This window comes from Rasamsonia byssochlamydoides (genome assembly GCF_041956645.1).
Source record: "Rasamsonia byssochlamydoides strain NRRL 3658 unplaced genomic scaffold VTN77scaffold_46, whole genome shotgun sequence".
In the NCBI taxonomy this organism is placed as follows: domain Eukaryota; kingdom Fungi; phylum Ascomycota; class Eurotiomycetes; order Eurotiales; family Trichocomaceae; genus Rasamsonia; species Rasamsonia byssochlamydoides.
In genome coordinates, this window is record NW_027192429.1 from 1 (window position 1) to 17,877 (window position 17,877).

Consider the following 17,877-nt stretch of genomic DNA (forward strand, 5'->3'; position numbering starts at 1 on the left):
CCCCCGGCGCTCTCAGCCATCTTCCCTGCCACCCAGTGCATTGCCTGCCCAAGTCCCTCTGGTAACCCCAACGTACAGACGTGTCTCTTCACTTCAATCTTCAGGTTCCATCCGGCAGACTGTAAGTTCAGAGCAGTCATCACCAACAACAACAGGGCGGTCACAGGGAGTAAGAGAGCTTGTAGGTTCATCCCAGACTTTATGAATTCTAGTGCATCCAACGAGACAAGAAGAAGTGCATCGTAACGAGAATGGGAGGCCCTATAAATGTTGCGCATATTTATCCATTTTCAATGAAAGACGTTACTCCAAAGGACAGCTTCTGGTGGATAATGGACCTATTCTGGTCCAAAAGTCGTGTTGAGGAATGGAAAAAGGCCATTTTTACTGAACAGAGAACAGAAGTTTGCCAGAACTTGATTACATTGACCTCGACTGTCCATGTCCTCTGGGGAGCCGCTTTTTTTGCGTTGAAACCCTTGGAACTGTCTTGTGATAGAAAGTCTCTGAATGTCCAATTCTTCTGGTTGCGTCAATATAAGAGGGTTGAAGGAGGAGTTTTCCCGTCGTCGAAACCTTCTTTCCCGGGCAACCTCGATGGATTGCCAGAGAACATCAGGTTATGGAATTGCGAAAACATGACACCAATACGTTCGGGTGATATTATTACACTCCATACCGAAAATCCTGATAGTCATCCTCTCCCGAGTTTTGCATTACTGGAGATGCAATGGTTTCTGCACCGTATCGCAGCTCTGAGCGGTGCTGCGGATGTTTATGACGAGTTTGATGATGATAATGATGATGTCATAGAGTGTGACTGGATAGAGGACGAAGACGGTTCTTTCCAGTGTCTGATAATAGATAGGCCTTGAACATGGTAATCTGTGGACTAATAGCTAATCTAACTCGATAAGAACGCGAGGAGTCTATTGACTCAAAGGGAAGTTCGATTCATCCCCCCTTCGCGTCTATGTTTCTCGAAACCTAAGAGGTTCTCATGTGCTTGACAAAGAGATGGAGGATGGTCAGGCGGTAGGAGAGGAGGAGTGAGCGCAAGCCTCTGGCAGACTCTCTCTCGACTTGAGTCGAGAAAGTCGCCCGGGTCTCCGCAATGAGAGCTCGTGGATTCCTAGCATGAGTCATAATGACCTCTCACACCCGACTTGAGTCTTGATCTATTAGGCTGGCAATATGGAAGTTCCGTATGCATTCTTTTTGATTTCCTGCTATCATGACTGCTGTTGAGAAATGACGGGTTCTGCTTTTCTATCAGTGTCTTCTTTGAGCGCTGAAAAGCAATGGATGGCAAGAAGAGTATCCATACTGGGTGGGCACTCTGTGCCATATATGAATATTCACTGGAGACAGTTTGCCAGGAGGGATCTATGACAATGTTATATAGCCATTTTCCTAATGGCAGAGAAGAGCTGAAGCCTCTGTGCTGCCTGCAGCACTAGACTGCTTGGAGGCGATGTAATTTGATCCTGGGGTGACCATAAAGCAGCAAAAATTAAGGCGGAAGTACCACGAAAAATGAGCAGCAGAGGCCACAAACTTCCATGCCCTTTTCACCATCACCCAGAGATACTCCGTACTCCGTACTTTGTACAGCAGATGATGCCATGATTGAGAAGCTGGTGTTTATGATTTATGTGGCCGAATCTAGCCGCCGTGTTTCTGAACCCAGGACCCTACTATCGACTTAACAGGCCTAAGATAGCAGGCAGCAACCTAGCCAAGGCCAGTTTACCCCATTTTGGTAACTGCATCTTATTTGCTTACCTAAGTCAGTCTCCTTGAAATTCTTAATAAGGGTTGCTTTGCATTCTAGTTAGGTGGTATTATGGTAGAAAAGAGAGGATGTTGTAATGGTTAGCGCAGACCACCATTACAGCCATACAAGTAGAACTCAACAGACTCGAGGTGCAAGGTTGCCAAACGCAGGGTAGAAGCAGGGTCATGAGCCAGTATATAGAACATCTCCCTTTGGGGCTTCTTTCTAGAGATTCAGCAATCCATTCTCTTCGGAATCCACCCCCATGTTCCATTACTAAGTCTACTTCTCTGTCGTTACAACATTGTATCGCCTACTCCACGATGGCTAAGTCGTAATCTCTTGTTATAAAATACCAGCCCTCACGGGATAAGGAAATGCTGGGTCTAGTAACAAATTAGAGGAAACTAGGGATATTAGAGAGGGAATATTAAACTAGGGGGAGGGGCAGATAGTTTAAAATTTCTGTCAATAAAGTGGCGAGTATAGTGCCTAACCTAGAATGGTCATATCACATGATCACTATACCTTATAAGGTAACTCCACAACTTACGGTATACCTAGGTACTGTATGTACGTATGTACAAGTCTACCATGTTCCAATATTACGAGCGTTAATGAAGGTACTCCGTACTTCACACACAATTGGGCAGACAGCCCAGACTATGCATTGGTCATTTTTTAATCCTGAACTCCCGAATAAATACAGACCTAGGTCCCCATTTTTCCCCCATTTCGCCTGTAACCAGAAACCAAAAAAAAAAGTTCAGTAACGGCCATATCCGTCATTGCGCCTTGGAGGATAGCTATCACGGCCCTGTCGAGGGGGCTCGTAATGTCCTCCACGATAGTTGTTGCTGTCCCGACGGTCGTTATAGCTGGATCCAGCTTGCTGACCGTTGTAGTAACTTCGTTGCTGATAATAAGAGGATTGGCTGGAGTAACCTTGAGGGCCCTGTTGCTGGTAACTGTAGCCACCAACTTGGCCGTAGAAGCCCGCATTTTGATGACTCTGAGGCGGCGGAGGAGGACCAGGAGGATACTGAGGACGGTAGGAATCAGGGCCGCCGCCCCGCGGTGGGGGTGGGGGGCCCCAGGAGTATCCTGCAAAGCCAGGAGGTGGCGGAGCCCAGCCAGGAGCTGGTATTGGGGCACCAGCAACTTGAGCCGGAGGTACGAAAGCAGGATCAAGATGCGCGGCGAAGGGATTTGGCCTGTCAGCGGTGTAGTTCATCCGACCACCTCTACCGCCTCCGTTACCATTGCGTAGAGGAGCTCCTCCGAACGAGCGGCCGATGTGCTGGGCTTTCGACTTCACCATTTGAATTTCTGCTTGATCCAACTTGGGAGGCGGAAATTTCACCCCTCGAAGGAGCATAGACTTGTGGGTGTGGACGGACTTGGGGATCTCGTAATAAACCCTGTCAAGTATTAGTTAGCAAGAGTCAGATCATCGAGAGGTAAGAGACGAGGCAGGGGGTAGTTATGCATACGTCATGGATCGATCATCCTCGATGACTGGCATATTGTCATCCTCGAAAGGGGCCACTAAAGAACTGTGGGGAATGTAGTTCTCGTGGCGTTCGACCTTACCAGCCAAGCCTCCGCTAATACGCGTGTTCAGCTTGTATTTCGGGGCGCCTTGCTTCTTGGAATAGAAATTTGTAGCCAGCTCTTTGTAGAGAGGATGCCGATCTGATATCAGGAGTATATCCCTTCCCTCTGTATTGCGGGCCTTCTCTTCCTCGGTCAGAAGAGGATACTTCTTTTCCATGGCGGCCAGCAACCGTTTCTCATCGATGAATGGCAGCAGGACCACACCTTGCCAGGCAAACTTCTTGCCATTCAAGTCGATTTCAAACTCTTCCGGGTAAAAGTCGATAATCTCGCTGTTGGGGTCGACCATGAGATCATGGAAGATCTCTGGTAGGGCATGGTTCGAAGATGCCGGCAGAACCCCCATCAACTGCTCGAAAGGCTTGAAAGGTTTACCTTTTTCGAAATGCACTTCCATATCGCCAATGTCGACGAAATCGGCTGCGAAAGGAGCGTAGTGATACGGGTAGTACCAAGTCCAAGAAGGGCAGCCCTGGAAGTAGTACAGGAGCACCCACTGAAGGCCCTCAGCATATGCCCTTGCAACTTTATGCCGGAACTCAAGATCCTTAGGATCAGCACCGAACTTTTGTTCATAGTATCGATCGGCATATCCTTCCTCCCACAATCGAACAGTATCCGGAGGGAGTTCGTCTTCCTCCTTGAGAGGAGGCGGCGAGTCTCTTCCGGGAGTCCCCGTTTCTATGTCATCTTCGTCTTCCATGATTTCGGCTTTCCTTTTACCAAGGATAGATGGCGACGTCTGCTCTGGTGTGTCGTCGGGAGCGTCATTTCCATTCGAGGCGCTGTTGGCTAGGTCGGTGTCGCCTTGAGCACCTTTGAGCAACTGGCTTTTGAGTGCCGCAGCGGCGCTTTTATTGGCCATGTTGGCCTTATAAATGGCCCCACGATTGACAACCAAGCTATGGGTTAACTCCCTTGTCTCTTTTGATAAGTGTCCCCGGCTAGGCGTAATAAGAGGCACATCGCTCGGGGCGGCAAAATCACCTCCACGAGACTTGTTGCCAGAGTTGCCAGTCGGAGACTCGTAACTTTCGTAACTTGGGGAGCTTCTTCTTCGTTTCCGAGCACGTTCTTCGTTCCGCATCTTTTCTTCTTGCTTGCGCCGTCGCTCATTCGCGAGTTTTCTTTCCTCTACTTGACGCCGGCGACGGAAGATAGCATCTTCTTGTTTTGCAAGACCTTGTAAAATCAGCTGCGCACGTTTAAAATTGACAGTTCCATCCTTGGTGACGTATCCACCCATAAGCGGAATATTATCACGCCATATGGCGATCAGCGTATCGATGCCGTTTTCACGAATGTCAAGTGATGGCAGGTGCGGTAAGAAATCATTCCCAACGAAGAAACACATGAAAACCCAGTCATCCAGCGCCCGCTCTAGGTCAAACGGAAACGGCTGTTGTGGCACATAGAGTTCGGCGGCTAGATACTCTCGAAGAACGGATACGTGCAGCCAGATAAATGGCTTGAGCGTGGTTGCTTTCTGCTTCTCATCAAAGTCACCGCTTTTCTCTTTTGCCCGACCCCTGCATTCCTCGGCTTTATGGCCTGTCTGACCACAGAGTTGGCAGGTCCGGGGCTTCGACTCCTGGAAGAAAACGTCCTCTCGAAGAACTCGAAAGTGTGGCTCATGCGTGGCGAGACCCAACATGATCAAATCGGCATCCTGTCCAGTCCATCAGCATGTTGTAGGCATGAGGGGGAAAGAAAATAAATCGAGATACTAACCAGTCCATACATAACATGACGAGTGTTGGGGTCATGGTCTGGCGATGCTCTCTGCGATCGAATGAATTCCATAATCTTGTGCTCTCCTTCTCCAGGAACGGTGGCATCTGATATAATCACTTTCAACTGTATGAAGTCAGTAAAAGCGTTTGAGAAGTATGTTGCCTCGTGCATACCTTTTCCCATGCTGGATCGGTGTTGAGTTTGTACGCAACCCAATACCGTAAGGAAGCTGCCAGTATATCCATGAACGGGGTTCCTGGCGTAATCACATTGCTATCCCATGTCTTCTTGATGACATGTTCCTGGAGGTCGTCGTCCTCGCTGGTGCCATTCTGCTTTGCTAGTAATTTCCGGAATTCTTCCCTTTTCTCATCTGCCTCTTTGGCCTCTTGGGCGGAACGAAATCGACGGGAGCGTTGTTGGTTCATCTTTGCACGTGGCGCCACACCATCTAAACAGGCAAAACACGTTAGCATCTCTCAGCAATTACAAACAAGAAAATCGAGTGAGGATAGTTGGACCATGTACATACCGACAGCGATCATTAAGAGTTTCCTCGGGCGGACCATATTGACAACCCTGTCCGTGTACTTGAAAATCTCCAGCATCATCTCCTGCTCATTCGCAGGCGCTGGCTTTCCCTCTGGATGTGTACATGGATGAACAATACCGTTCATATCCAGGTACAGATTATCCATTTCTTCGCCATTTGGATTCGGGCGTGTCGTATCGACAGGTATAACTTCACCGTTAACCTCATATGGCTGCTCCTCGATCACGGGGGAGATGATCTTGGGATACTTGGCAGACAGCCATCTGAACAGCGCTGGGACACCCATGATATTTGACGTGCAGCAGCCTCTTTTTTCTGAGTTCTCGTTACTTAGGCTGTTTGGCCAGGCTGTCCCATTGACGGGTTCGAAAGACGATGAAGGAAAATCTCCAAAGATGGAGACTTAATTCTGAAAATATGGCAGCCGCGTCGAAAACATGGGGAACCTCTGGTCTCAAGACCCGAGGACATGAGCGATGGCGACGGCGATAATGGCAATTGAAAAGCAAAGCACTGCGGAGACTGGAAGGGTTTGCGATGCAGATCACGCTCGGCCAAAGGTTTTCCCGTGCCAGGCTCCCGCAGACCCATCGAAGCCATCCCGTTTCTGGCATCGCCCACCCGGTGGCACTGGGCGCAGGCGCTGGCTGCCAGGCACATGCATCGAACTATTACCTGGCCTTGGGCAAGAGTACAGCTCGCTTGTTGTTCCGCAGACCACGATAGCTTCTTTCGTTTCTTTTGTAATAATTCTTTTTACATCGTTGTTCAATGCCTGTCAATCACGACGTTCTGGGTCTGCGGTGACCATGACAGTTCGTGACCGCCACCATGTTTCGAATCCTTGAATCGCAGGCGCCGGCCAAACAGACGGCCACAGATACGATAAATACGCTGAGTAGTAGACTACAAAATGCCACCCTGCTGGAAGATCGACGGGCTGCGATCCTCGGTTTAAGAAGCTTTGCCAAAACCTACCCTGCCTCTGTCGCTTCAGGCGCGTTGCGGGATCTGATCAATAGCCTCCGAAGAGATGCAGAGGATGTCGATACTATCAAGGTGGTCTTGGAGACTCTGTTGATGCTATTTGCTCCCGATGAGAACAGCGTTCGTCCTTGCCTTTGTGTGATTGCAAATGGACATCCTGTGTGATTGACATGTCTGAACAGCCTGAAGCGTCGGATGAAATTGTTCTCTGGCTTGCGGATGAGTTCACACAAGTACGCCTCCTGGTCCATTATCCTTGACGTGTTTATTAATAAAATTGAAAGCGCCAAGACAATATCACTGCGCTGCTCGATCTCCTTGATAGTCGGGACTTTTACTCTCGGCTGTATTCCCTACAGCTAATATCCCAAATTTCCGCCGCACGACCAGATAGGACCCAAGAGTGTATTTTTACCGCTCCTTTGGGGATATCGAGGCTTGTGAATGTACTTAGTGATGCTAGAGAGCCCGTACGAAATGGTATGGATGGTTCCTCAAGCAAGTGTATTTGCAGTCCAGCTAACGTACGTGTTGTCTTCAGAGGCTCTTGTACTTCTCATTGCCCTCACTCCTTCGTCGGCCGAACTCCAGAAACTTGTCGCCTTTGAAAATGCTTTCGAGCGGATATTTTCGTTGATTGAGGCGGAAGGTTCTTTATCCCAAGGGTCTGAGGTGGTTGAAGATTGCCTCTCACTGTTAGCCAATCTTCTGCGACTCAATGTTTCAAACCAGTCCTATTTCAGGGAAACAGGCTGTGTAAAGAAGCTTGCAACGCTTCTTAGCGATGCCACCAGGGCGCAGGAAACAGAGGAAGAAATTCCACCCTGGGTTCTTGCTCGTCGAGACAAGAATCTTTGGGGTTTACTAACCATTATACAACTATTCCTAGTTAGAGGTGCGGTTACTACTCCTGTCAACCAGACCGCGTTCTGGCAAAATGGCATCATGGAGCAGGTATTACGCATAGCATTTAGCAAAGATTTCGATGTGAACATCGCAGCAAAGGTTTGTCTTGCAGGTGTTACGTATCGACCTAACACTAACCTACCGTAGGCTTTGGCAACATGCGCCGATTTAATTAGCGGCAACTCGACGTTGCAGGAAAAATTTGCAGACATTGAGGTTTCTTGGAATCCCCATGCTGGCCAGGATAAGCTGTCTAACGGCGACTCTAAACCACGGAAGATAAACGTTATCGAAGCCTTACTCAGATTAACGCTTGAGCCGGCGCCCCTTTACATTTTGGACGCACGCCTTGCCGCTTGCGAATGTATCAAGGCTTTCTTCGCGAAGCATTCTGGGATCCGCATTCACGTTCTGCGCAGAGCAATTGAGGGTCATGTCAGTGGGAATGACCAGATCCCAAATATCTTGTCTGTCTTGTTAGAAGCGCCAGATCCTCGGGGAAATGCTGATCCCTATCGGAAATGGATGGCTTCTGTTCTCATGTTCCATCTTATTTTCGAAGATCCGGAGGCGAAAGCTCTAGCTATGAAAGTCACCGAAGGAAACGCAGAGAACGGTGAAGAGGTTATCACATGCGTTCAGACGATAGCGGGCAACTTGATTACTGGGATGCAGAGAGGCGATGATGAGAGAATGTCTATCGGATATCTCATGCTGCTGTGCGGGTGGCTTTTCGAGGACCCAGATGTCGTCAATGATTTCCTTGGGGAAGGAAGCATCATTCAAAGTCTGATCCAGGAGACTAAGCAAAGCCGCCTTGGCAATGTTCTTGTACCAGGATTGTGTTCCATTCTCCTTGGGATCATATACGAATTCTCATCCAAGGATTCTCCGATACCACGAGAGACGCTGCATCAACTGCTAAGCAGTAGACTTGGGAGAGAACAGTATATCGACAAGATTACCAAGCTGAGGGAATGTCCTCTCGTCCGCGATTTCGAAGTCCTACCCCAAACAGTACGCGGAGATCATGATGGTGGACTTCCGGAAATATTTTTTGATCGAACATTCATCGAATTCCTGAAGGACAACTTCAGCCGTATGATACGTGCGATTGATCGAGATCCCGGCTTGGAAATACCTGTGGTCGCGAATGGAATTCAAAAGGGGATATCACGGGAACTCGTCGATACTCTTCGGGCCGAAGTCGAAGATCGAAACCAGACCATTCAAAAATTGGAATCAGATTTGCTCACTTTGCAACAGAAACTGGAGCAAGAACAGCTGGATCACCGAAGAACGAAGGAGTCTACTGGTCTCGAGATCTCTCGAATAAAACAAATCAACGAGGCCCTTCAGAGAAATCACGAAGCTGAAATGTCGAAACTGGAAGAACAGCACAGACAAGAAAGGAATGAATTACTTAAGCAGCACGGTGAACAGTTGCGAGCTATCGACACTCAGCTGAAGGAAACCACCGCGGACTACGAGAAGAAAAACGCTAAGGTACGGCAACGTCATGAGGCTGAAGTTGCCGATCTCAAGAAATCGATCCAAACTTTGGAATCAAACCTCGAAAAAGCCAGCAAGGACCACATTCAGGACCTCCAAACCGCACACGAAGAATACTCAGCTAAGTACTCGACGTTGGAAGCACGGACCAAGCGTGCTGAGGAAAGGGCAGAGGAGGCGGAGGAGCATGCCCGCAAACTAGAGCAGGACCTCAAGGAAGCTAAAGAAGCACTCGAAAAGGCCAAATCCGAAGTGGAAAGCAAAGAAAAAGCTCGTAAGGAAGCACAAAGTGAGCTCGAGGACCTTCTTATTGTTTTCGCGGACCTGGAAGCCAAGAGAAACAAAGACAAGGTTGGTGACACAAAAGCTATTGTACTTTGGCTCTGCATTTACACTAACGATTGGACAGAAACGCTTGAAAGAACTCGGTGAAGAAGTTTCAGAGGCCGAAGATGAGGACGAAGAGGAAGAGGAAGATGGTGAGGAGGATTGATATCCCCAAATCCTTTGATTAACTCAAAGAAGGGGGCAAGATACCCGTATGTTATAAAATGAGGCGTAAAGTATATATATAATGACAAACCACATCATCGTTCTTGATGGCAGTAGTGTATGGAGTACCTGGGTAGATTGTTCGAGCGAATAGTGGCAAAGTGGCGGAGGCGTTCCCTTGGCGCTCGGACCAAGTCCTTGTCTTGCATAGGGCGGAGGGGATTCAAGCCACACTGAGTCTCTGATAAAATCTAAAAAAAAGGCGGGGTGACTCACTCTAGTACTATATCTGCCCCGCGAATTGACACCTCGGGCACAATTTTCTTGTCATTTCTTTCTTTCAAACGCGCCCGTCATGTCGATCGACTTCCCTGCTGAAGAGGAGATCATCCTCAAGAAGTGGAAGGAGATCAATGCCTTCCAGCGCCAAGTTGAATTGTCCCGCGGCCGGAAACCATATACGTTCTACGATGGACCTCCCTTCGCAACCGGCCTCCCTCATTATGGCCATCTCCTCGCGTCGACAATCAAGGATATTATCCCCAGATACTGGTCTATGAAGGGCCATTATGTGGAGCGACGTTTTGGGTGGGACACCCACGGGGTGCCGATTGAATACGAGATCGACAAGAAGCTGGGAATGTCTGGTTTGGAGGCTGTCGAGAAACTGGGAATTGAAGCCTACAACGCAGAATGCAGAGCTATTGTCATGAGATATGCGAGCGAGTGGAGGCAGACCATTGAGAGGCTTGGGCGATGGATTGATTTCGACAATGACTACAAGGTATGCCTGTGATGGGGAAGTGGGAAGTCTGGGATGTCTCGTTTGGATTGCTAATTGGTCTCTTTCACACTAGACAATGAACACAAGCTTTATGGAGTCGGTATGGTGGGTGTTCAAACAGTTGTTTGACAAAGGCCTCGTCTATCGTGGCTACAGGGTCATGCCATACTCGACTGCGCTGAACACGCCGTTGAGCAACTTTGAGGCGCAACAAAACTACAAAGACGTCCAGGACCCGGCTGTTGTAGTCACCTTTCCCCTTCTTGACGACCCTCAGACGTGTTTGCTTGCCTGGACGACCACGCCGTGGACTTTGCCTTCTCACACTGGCCTAGCGGCACATCCAGACTTCGAATATGTAAAGATTCATGACGAGGCTTCCGGAAAGAACTATATCCTTCTCGAATCCTTACTCAAAACGCTCTACAAGGACCCCAAGAAAGCGAAGTTCAAGATTGTGGACCGTATCAAGGGTTCTGACATGAAGGGATGGCGATACGAACCTCTCTTCAATTACTTTTACGAGGAGTTCAAAGACTACGGCTTCCGCGTGTTTAATGCCACGTACGTCACTGCCGATGATGGTGTCGGTATTGTGCACCAAGCACCTGCCTTCGGTGAGGACGACTACAAGGTCGCTGTGGAGAATGGTGTTATCAATGAAACTCGCCTGCCTCCCAATCCTGTGGACGAGAGAGGCTGCTTTACCTCTGAGGTTCCTGACTTTGCCGGGCTTCACGTTAAAGCGGCGGATAAAGCGATCATCAAGTATCTAAAGGGCACCGGACGTTTGATTGTTGACGGACAGATCACCCACAGCTATCCATTCTGCTGGCGGTCTGACACCCCTCTGATTTACCGAGCCGTACCGGCATGGTTTGTCAAGATCGGTCCAATCATCCCTACCATGCTTCAAGGAATTGAGGAGTCGCACTGGGTTCCCTCATTTGTGAAGGAGAGACGGTTTTCTAGCTGGATTCAGAATGCTAGGGACTGGAATGTGTCAAGAAACCGGTACTGGGGAACCCCAATTCCTCTCTGGGTGAGCGACGATTTCAAGGAGATCGTCGCTGTCGGCAGTGTTGAAGAGCTTCGACAGCTTAGTGGCTATACCGGAGAGCTTACCGACCTTCATCGCGACAAGGTGGATCACATTACGATCCCGAGCAAGCAAGGGAAGGGGGTTCTTCGTCGCGTCAGCGAAGTCTTCGATTGTTGGTTTGAATCCGGAAGCATGCCGTACGGCTGCCAGCATTATCCTTTCGAGAATAAAGAGAAGTTTGAGCAGAGCTTTCCGGGAGACTTCATTGCGGAGGGTTTGGATCAGACTCGTGGCTGGTTCTATACCCTAGCGGTTCTCGGCACGCATCTTTTTGGCAAGCTCCCCTTCAAAAACTGCGTGGTCAACGGCATTGTTCTTGCTGAAGACGGCAAGAAGATGTCGAAGAGATTGAAGAATTATCCTGACCCCAGTCTGATTATCGAGCGCTACGGTGCCGATGCCCTCAGACTCTATCTGATCAACTCTCCTGTCGTCCGAGCTGAACCATTGAGGTTTAAAGAATCCGGAGTCAAGGAGATCGTCGCCAAAGTTCTCCTGCCACTTTGGAACAGTTACAAGTTCTTTGAGGGCCAAGTGGCTCTGTTGAAGAAGGTTGAGGGCATCGACTACGTTTTCGACCCCAAAGCCGAGGCAACCAACACCAACGTGATGGATCGCTGGATCTTAGCAAGCTGCCAGAGTCTCTTGAAGTTTGTCAACCAGGAAATGGCTGGATATCGCCTCTACACGGTCGTGCCTCGGCTACTTGAGCTGATCGACAACACTACGAACTGGTATATCAGATTTAACAGAAAGCGCCTGAAGGGTGAATTCGGCGTTGATGACACGCAACATGCCCTGAACACCCTATTCGAAGTTCTCTACACTCTGGTCAGGGGTCTTGCCCCGTTTACGCCGTTTATCACTGATACCATCTATCAGCGACTTCTTCCACACATTCCGGAAGCTCTGCGGGGAGAGGACAGTCGCAGCGTTCACTTCCTTCCCTACCCCGAAGTCCGTGAGGAGTTGTTTGATGAGGTCGTGGAGAGGCGTGTTGCCAGAATGCAGAAAGTGATTGAGCTGGCTCGTATCTCCCGAGAGCGGCGCTCCATCGGTCTGAAGACACCTCTGAAGACACTGGTGGTGATCCATCAAGACCAGCAATACCTAGACGATGTCCAGTCCCTGGAGACTTACATTCAGGAAGAATTGAATATCCGCGACCTGGTCTTGTCATCCGATGAGGCTAAATACAATGTCCAATATCGCGTCACGGCTGACTGGCCTACCCTCGGAAAGAAGTTGAAGAAGGATGCGCAGAAGGTGAAGAAGGCTCTGCCGTCTCTGACCAGTGACGATGTGAAGCAGTTCGTCATCAACAAGAAGATGCTTGTCGATGGCATCGAGCTGGTCGAAGGGGACCTCGTGGTCAAACGTGGTATCAAGGAGGACGACGTTTCTTCCAAAGGCATGGAGACTAATACCGACGACGATGTCCTCACCATCTTGGATGCCAATATCTACCCGGAGCTCGCGCATGAGGGTCTCGCCAGAGAAATCATCAACCGAGTGCAACGACTTAGGAAGAAGGCGGGTCTGGTTCCCACAGATGACATCAAAATGGAGTACAAAGTGCTCTCTGACCCTGACAACATCGGCCTAAGCGAGGTCTTTGTGACGCAAGCAAAGGCTATTGAGAAGGTCTTGCGAAGACCTCTTGATAAGCATGTGGTGACCCAAGTTGATGGTGAGATCCCCAGCAAAGAGGAAGAAGGCCTCATCATGGAAGAGGAACAGGAGGTACAAAAAGCCACATTCCTGCTGCGGCTGTTGAAGCTGTAGAAAAGCTCTGGTCATTACGGTCCATAATTGTCTGTATCAAGATTTTCATGAATAGAATGTGTTTTTTTATGTTTTAAGGGTATCAATCATCAAAGCTGTTCACTGTCAAACATGTCTATCCCATGCAAATAGATCAATAAAAATTTAAAAAACAATGGGAAGGTAGATTGAATTTCTCTAGCTTTATTTCTTCTTTGACGCCGCCTATTGAATACTGGTTAGTGAATCGCTTAGATACAATGAAGGACGACGCGAGGTACCAGATAGCACTCCTTTAGTTTCATGAATTCCTTGGCACACATGTCCTTCTGCACGGCATTGTAGTCCGCAACAACGCATTTGCCATAGGCTGCAGCCTGCAAAGCAGGGTTAGTCAAGGCCGCATTCGTTGAAATTGATCTGATCATGCAGGACAGACCTCTGCTGAGCACTGAGCCACAGCCTGGGCAAACTTCTCGATGGGCCTGACTCTTCCGGACATCCTGCAGAGGGAAATCCTTCTCAAAATGATGTAGCTTTTAATGTCAACGCCCCTTGTGATCACCTTCTCATCATGAAGAGCCGCTTCCGGTCCAGAATGACGCTTGGTGGTGGAGCTGCATCACGTGAGAAAACAACTATCATCGCAAAAAATCTGTGATTGGCTAGGGCTTGCTCCACCGTGCATTCCCGACTGTTAGGCGCGACACGCATGAGAGAAGCGATAATAACAATACCTAAGAATGGCGGTTGAAACAACAAAGCAACCAACTATGGTGTTGCTGGCTTGAACAACAGGCCTTCACTGTCATCCCCTGCTGCCAGTGTTCTAGGCAGACACATGGCCAGCGCCATCGCCTTCTTTTATAGACCCATCGCCTGTGCTTTCGAATCGCCGCGATGACCCTGGACAACCTCCGCATCTATGCCTTGTCAGCGAAAAGCGCTTTAGGTCGCGAAACTTTCGATGCCTCCAATCCCCCCTCAACGTGGAATCCTGTTGGATGAGGACCGGTCTCTCTCCGACCAAGGTCAGTTTCTGGATCTGCCAGCTCGTCATAATGGCTCTTTGTGCCTCTGACATGCATTGCGTGTTACAGATGTCGGTCTCCTCTACCAGATCATTACCCGCGCAGAGCGCAAGCCCGATGTTGAGCGCCTCCCTTTTCGTGCGCTCTTTGCGGCGTACGATGAGGTCCTCGCAGAACATGGGGTCGAGGCGGACCCGGATCAGGTCTGCATGCGGTTCCTCTTCAAGATGGGCAACAAAGGCTTGCGCGGGCAGTCGCTGTTCGAAAAGTTCGAGGACCTGCTACGACAAATGGGAATCGTCCTTGAGTTGGACGATACCGAAGATGAGGACAATCGGGATTGCGGGCAGCATTCGTTTCATTCGGCAGCTGCAGACGGCCAGCGAAGAGAGGTCCTGGACAACCACAACAGGGCGCGAACTGAGGATACAACGCAGAGAACTAGAAGGAGACGAGCTTCTTTCAATTCGATGTACGATGTCGGCGAAGATGCCACGCAAAGAAGTGCCTATCGACCAAGTTCGCGGTCTTCGATGTCCCGACTGCAGATTGGAAAGCCCGAGTTCCCAGAGACTGAAAAACCACCCAGGCAAAATTCTGAGCGCAGAGAACGGGCTGAGTCGCCGAACAGAAATCAACTGCTGGCCCAGTTCTTGGAGATGGGACGGAGGTTGATGGATGGGCTAGATCCATTAAAAGAAACTATCAAAGGCCAGGAAAAAGCTGCTATCAATGGAGAAGGCGTTCGACCTCCGCCTCTTCCGGGAACTATTAATGGGCACTTGAGCCCGTCATCAGCTCGATCTTCTCACTCTCGGAGTTCGTCGTCCAGTTCTAGGGGAAGTGAAGAGTCACTTCCCAATATCGACAACCGTGCGCCAACTGAGAACGCGGATGTTCTGAACGAAATGGCCTTCAGGCCTAGTCTTTCGGATCTGCTACGGGATGCATCAACCTTCAACATGTATCGCAGACGGGCGACAGCTAGGCAAATTCTCATACAATGGTTTGAAAAGGCTGTTCGCCTGCAGCAGAGCCATCGAGCTATGGAAGCCCTCGCTGCTAATAAGGATAGGATGACACTTCTTCACCAGGCGTTTGTTTTGTGGCGCGCCGCCTTACAGCAGAAACGCCAGAACGTTCATGCGGAGCGCTTCTTCAAGCATTTGGAAATGCGCGCTGCACGAGCTCGAGATCTGTACCTTATGACAAAAGCATTCACTCACTGGGCACAGTTGACCTCGGACCAACTCGCAAGGACCTCTGCAGCACGTCAGCATATTCTGAGTATCAAATATTTCAACGCGTGGCGAGAGATAACAGCCGTGAACGAGCTGAAGGCACAACGTTTCGCCATGAAAAGACTCTTGGATGCCTGGAAAAAGAAATTCCAGCAGATCCGGGGCGATGATGCGACTGCGGTGGCTGTGTACACTACGAATCTGAAGAGGAAATATTATTGGTGTTGGTTTTGGGACTTTTACTTTCGGCGAGCCGCTCCCGAATGGTACGAGTATCACCTTAAAAGACGGTCTCTAATCTGCTGGATTCGAGCTCTGCGAACGCAAAGGGAGCGTGACCAAGAAATAGATCATCAGAATCGACACAACCTCCTCCAATGCGCATTCCGGACCTGGTTACAGCGAGCACGGACTCTGGTCTCTGCTCAAAAAGAGGCAGAGTCGAAACACACAAGGAAGATTCTCAGTAATGATCTCGAAGAATGGCGGGCTCAGGCCCGTCTGGCTTCGGCTGCTGCTCGAGTGTCTGACATGGTAGACAGACGAATTCGTCAGACTGCTCTTGGCCATTGGATACTGCGTGCTAAAGCTGCGCAGCAAGCGAAAGAAGTTGATCGACTCCGAGTCATGCGTAATGCGTGGACTGCATGGAATGATCGATTACGCTGTCACGCCCTGACCGCGCGGATCGAGGAACGCTTGAAGATGGAGGCGATTTATAAATGGGTTTTGGCGGAGAGATTCCGCCTGGCGCAGCGAATCCGAGATCAGCGCATTATGCGAGAAACATTTGCCATCTTTATTTTGAATGCTCGTGCTACCTCCAGTCAATTGATGCAGAGGGAAAGGCAGTATCGCTTGCATCACGATCGTGAGTTGCTCCGATCTAAGCTCGCCTGTTGGCGGGAAAAGCTCGTACTGCAACGTCAACGAGAATATATTGCGTCAGAATTCTACGCTCCTCGAATCCAGCAGGAGGCACTCACTATTTGGACAACTAAACACCAGCATGTGAAGAAGCTCGAACGATGGGCCCAGGATGCTCGTTTCTACTTTTTGACGACGAAGTCCATCAAACGGTGGCACCTTGCCACGGTTGATTTGTCCAAGAAACGTCGTCAGGAAGCTTATGCGAAGGTGCGAAGGATGGTCAAAGTCAACCTTGCCTCGAGTGCCTTGGCCTGTTTGCGAGCCAAGGCTAAACACTTGGCCAAGATGGAGCAACAGGCAGCGCAGATGAGACGCGACAAGTCGCTCAAGATTGCCTCAGAACTAATCCAGCGATGGCATCAAAAAGCAGCAAAGATAATACAGGATTGTCATGACGCTGATGTCTACTATCACCGGCAGCTTGCCTATCACCTGCTTACACGGTGGATCGAAAGCTCCAAGAAATACCGCGCCCTTGAAGAACAAGCCGTCGGAGTGGACCTGGTGCACGTTTCAGCACTCGCGGCAGCACAGCTTCGCAAGCTCAGTCTTCGGCTTTTCCAGCTGCACAGCACCATGGAGACTGCCGACGCGATGTATGAGCGGACTCTAAGGAAGCATTTTAAGAATATGCTCCGGCACTGGGCCGAGAAAACGAGGCAACAACGCGAAGCGCGAGGAGTTCCTGGGCCTACGGTGTCCAATACGATAATAACGGAACCCAATACTCCCGGGCCTGGGATGATGCCCGAATCGGAGCCTACGCTTCATTTCAGTGAACTGATGTCGTTGCCTGATGGGCAACAACAGAGCACCACGCCGCTCGCCACCCCTGGATACTTGAGTTCTCCATCGAAGCGAGCCGCACGAGCCAGAATATTGGCACAACAGGTGTCGACAACTCCTGCTACTCCGCTGTACACTCCATTTGCTAGTCGCCTCCGGGCGGCTCTTGTGACTGAAAAGACTACATCTGCCAGACATACAAACAGACGGAGCTCACTTGCAACCATGGTTCGCTTCGTAGACGAAGAACCCGAGTCGCCAACTGAGAGTCGACGGTCGGCGAGGAGAGAGTGAAGGATGAACCTGACTGTGCAATGTCAGCTTCTCTTTCTGTTCCATTCGTTCTTCTTTCTTTCCTTTCCTTTTTCCCCCTGAATTCATCGCAACGGTCGGTTGGCTAAAATCTTGCTTCTCATATTTTCCATTTTCTCTCTCTGGGAATTGAAATCTGAACTTCATGATACCCACTTGCATTGCGGGTTTGGTGCATAAAGCGTCGCGTTGGCGTCAGTTGGAGGTCTGATGTCTGATTGGATATATTGTGCTCGATGACCGCTTGGCTGCCTGGGTAAATAATGCACGTATGGCACGAACTGCACGGGGATGGTGTTATTGTTATGTGTTTTGCTTTGTATCTTAGGTTGGAATTAGGAAAGTACAG

General features: G+C 49.6%; 6 protein-coding genes across 6 annotated transcripts; 4 read left to right on the forward strand and 2 right to left on the reverse strand.

The window, feature by feature from the left end:
* Positions 1-251: 251 nt before the first annotated feature.
* VTN77DRAFT_6086 (uncharacterized protein) lies at positions 252-875 on the forward strand (the record flags this gene model as incomplete). The annotated part of the gene is made up of 1 exon (XM_069422325.1): positions 252-875. The coding sequence occupies one exon, from the start codon at positions 252-254 to the stop codon at positions 873-875; it is 624 nt and encodes a 207-aa protein (XP_069276341.1).
* A 1,668-nt stretch (positions 876-2,543) lies between these two features.
* VTN77DRAFT_6087 (uncharacterized protein) lies at positions 2,544-5,967 on the reverse strand (the record flags this gene model as incomplete). Its single annotated transcript, XM_069422326.1, has 5 exons — positions 2,544-3,198; positions 3,271-5,063; positions 5,126-5,251; positions 5,302-5,579; positions 5,661-5,967. 5 exons carry the CDS (start codon positions 5,965-5,967, stop codon positions 2,544-2,546), a joined length of 3,159 nt encoding a protein of 1,052 aa, XP_069276342.1.
* A 545-nt stretch (positions 5,968-6,512) lies between these two features.
* On the forward strand, positions 6,513-9,579 carry VTN77DRAFT_6088 (uncharacterized protein; the record flags this gene model as incomplete). Its single annotated transcript, XM_069422327.1, has 6 exons — positions 6,513-6,788; positions 6,851-6,901; positions 6,953-7,148; positions 7,210-7,673; positions 7,722-9,437; positions 9,496-9,579. 6 exons carry the CDS (start codon positions 6,513-6,515, stop codon positions 9,577-9,579), a joined length of 2,787 nt encoding a protein of 928 aa, XP_069276343.1.
* A 354-nt stretch (positions 9,580-9,933) lies between these two features.
* Positions 9,934-13,249, forward strand: VTN77DRAFT_6089 (uncharacterized protein; the record flags this gene model as incomplete). The annotated part of the gene is made up of 2 exons (XM_069422328.1): positions 9,934-10,362; positions 10,436-13,249. The coding sequence occupies 2 exons, from the start codon at positions 9,934-9,936 to the stop codon at positions 13,247-13,249; spliced, it is 3,243 nt and encodes a 1,080-aa protein (XP_069276344.1).
* Positions 13,250-13,432: 183 nt separating this feature from the next.
* Positions 13,433-13,730, reverse strand: VTN77DRAFT_6090 (uncharacterized protein; the record flags this gene model as incomplete). Its single annotated transcript, XM_069422330.1, has 3 exons — positions 13,433-13,453; positions 13,510-13,605; positions 13,668-13,730. 3 exons carry the CDS (start codon positions 13,728-13,730, stop codon positions 13,433-13,435), a joined length of 180 nt encoding a protein of 59 aa, XP_069276345.1.
* A 465-nt stretch (positions 13,731-14,195) lies between these two features.
* VTN77DRAFT_6091 (uncharacterized protein) lies at positions 14,196-17,510 on the forward strand (the record flags this gene model as incomplete). The annotated part of the gene is made up of 2 exons (XM_069422331.1): positions 14,196-14,259; positions 14,329-17,510. The coding sequence occupies 2 exons, from the start codon at positions 14,196-14,198 to the stop codon at positions 17,508-17,510; spliced, it is 3,246 nt and encodes a 1,081-aa protein (XP_069276346.1).
* Positions 17,511-17,877: the final 367 nt, after the last annotated feature.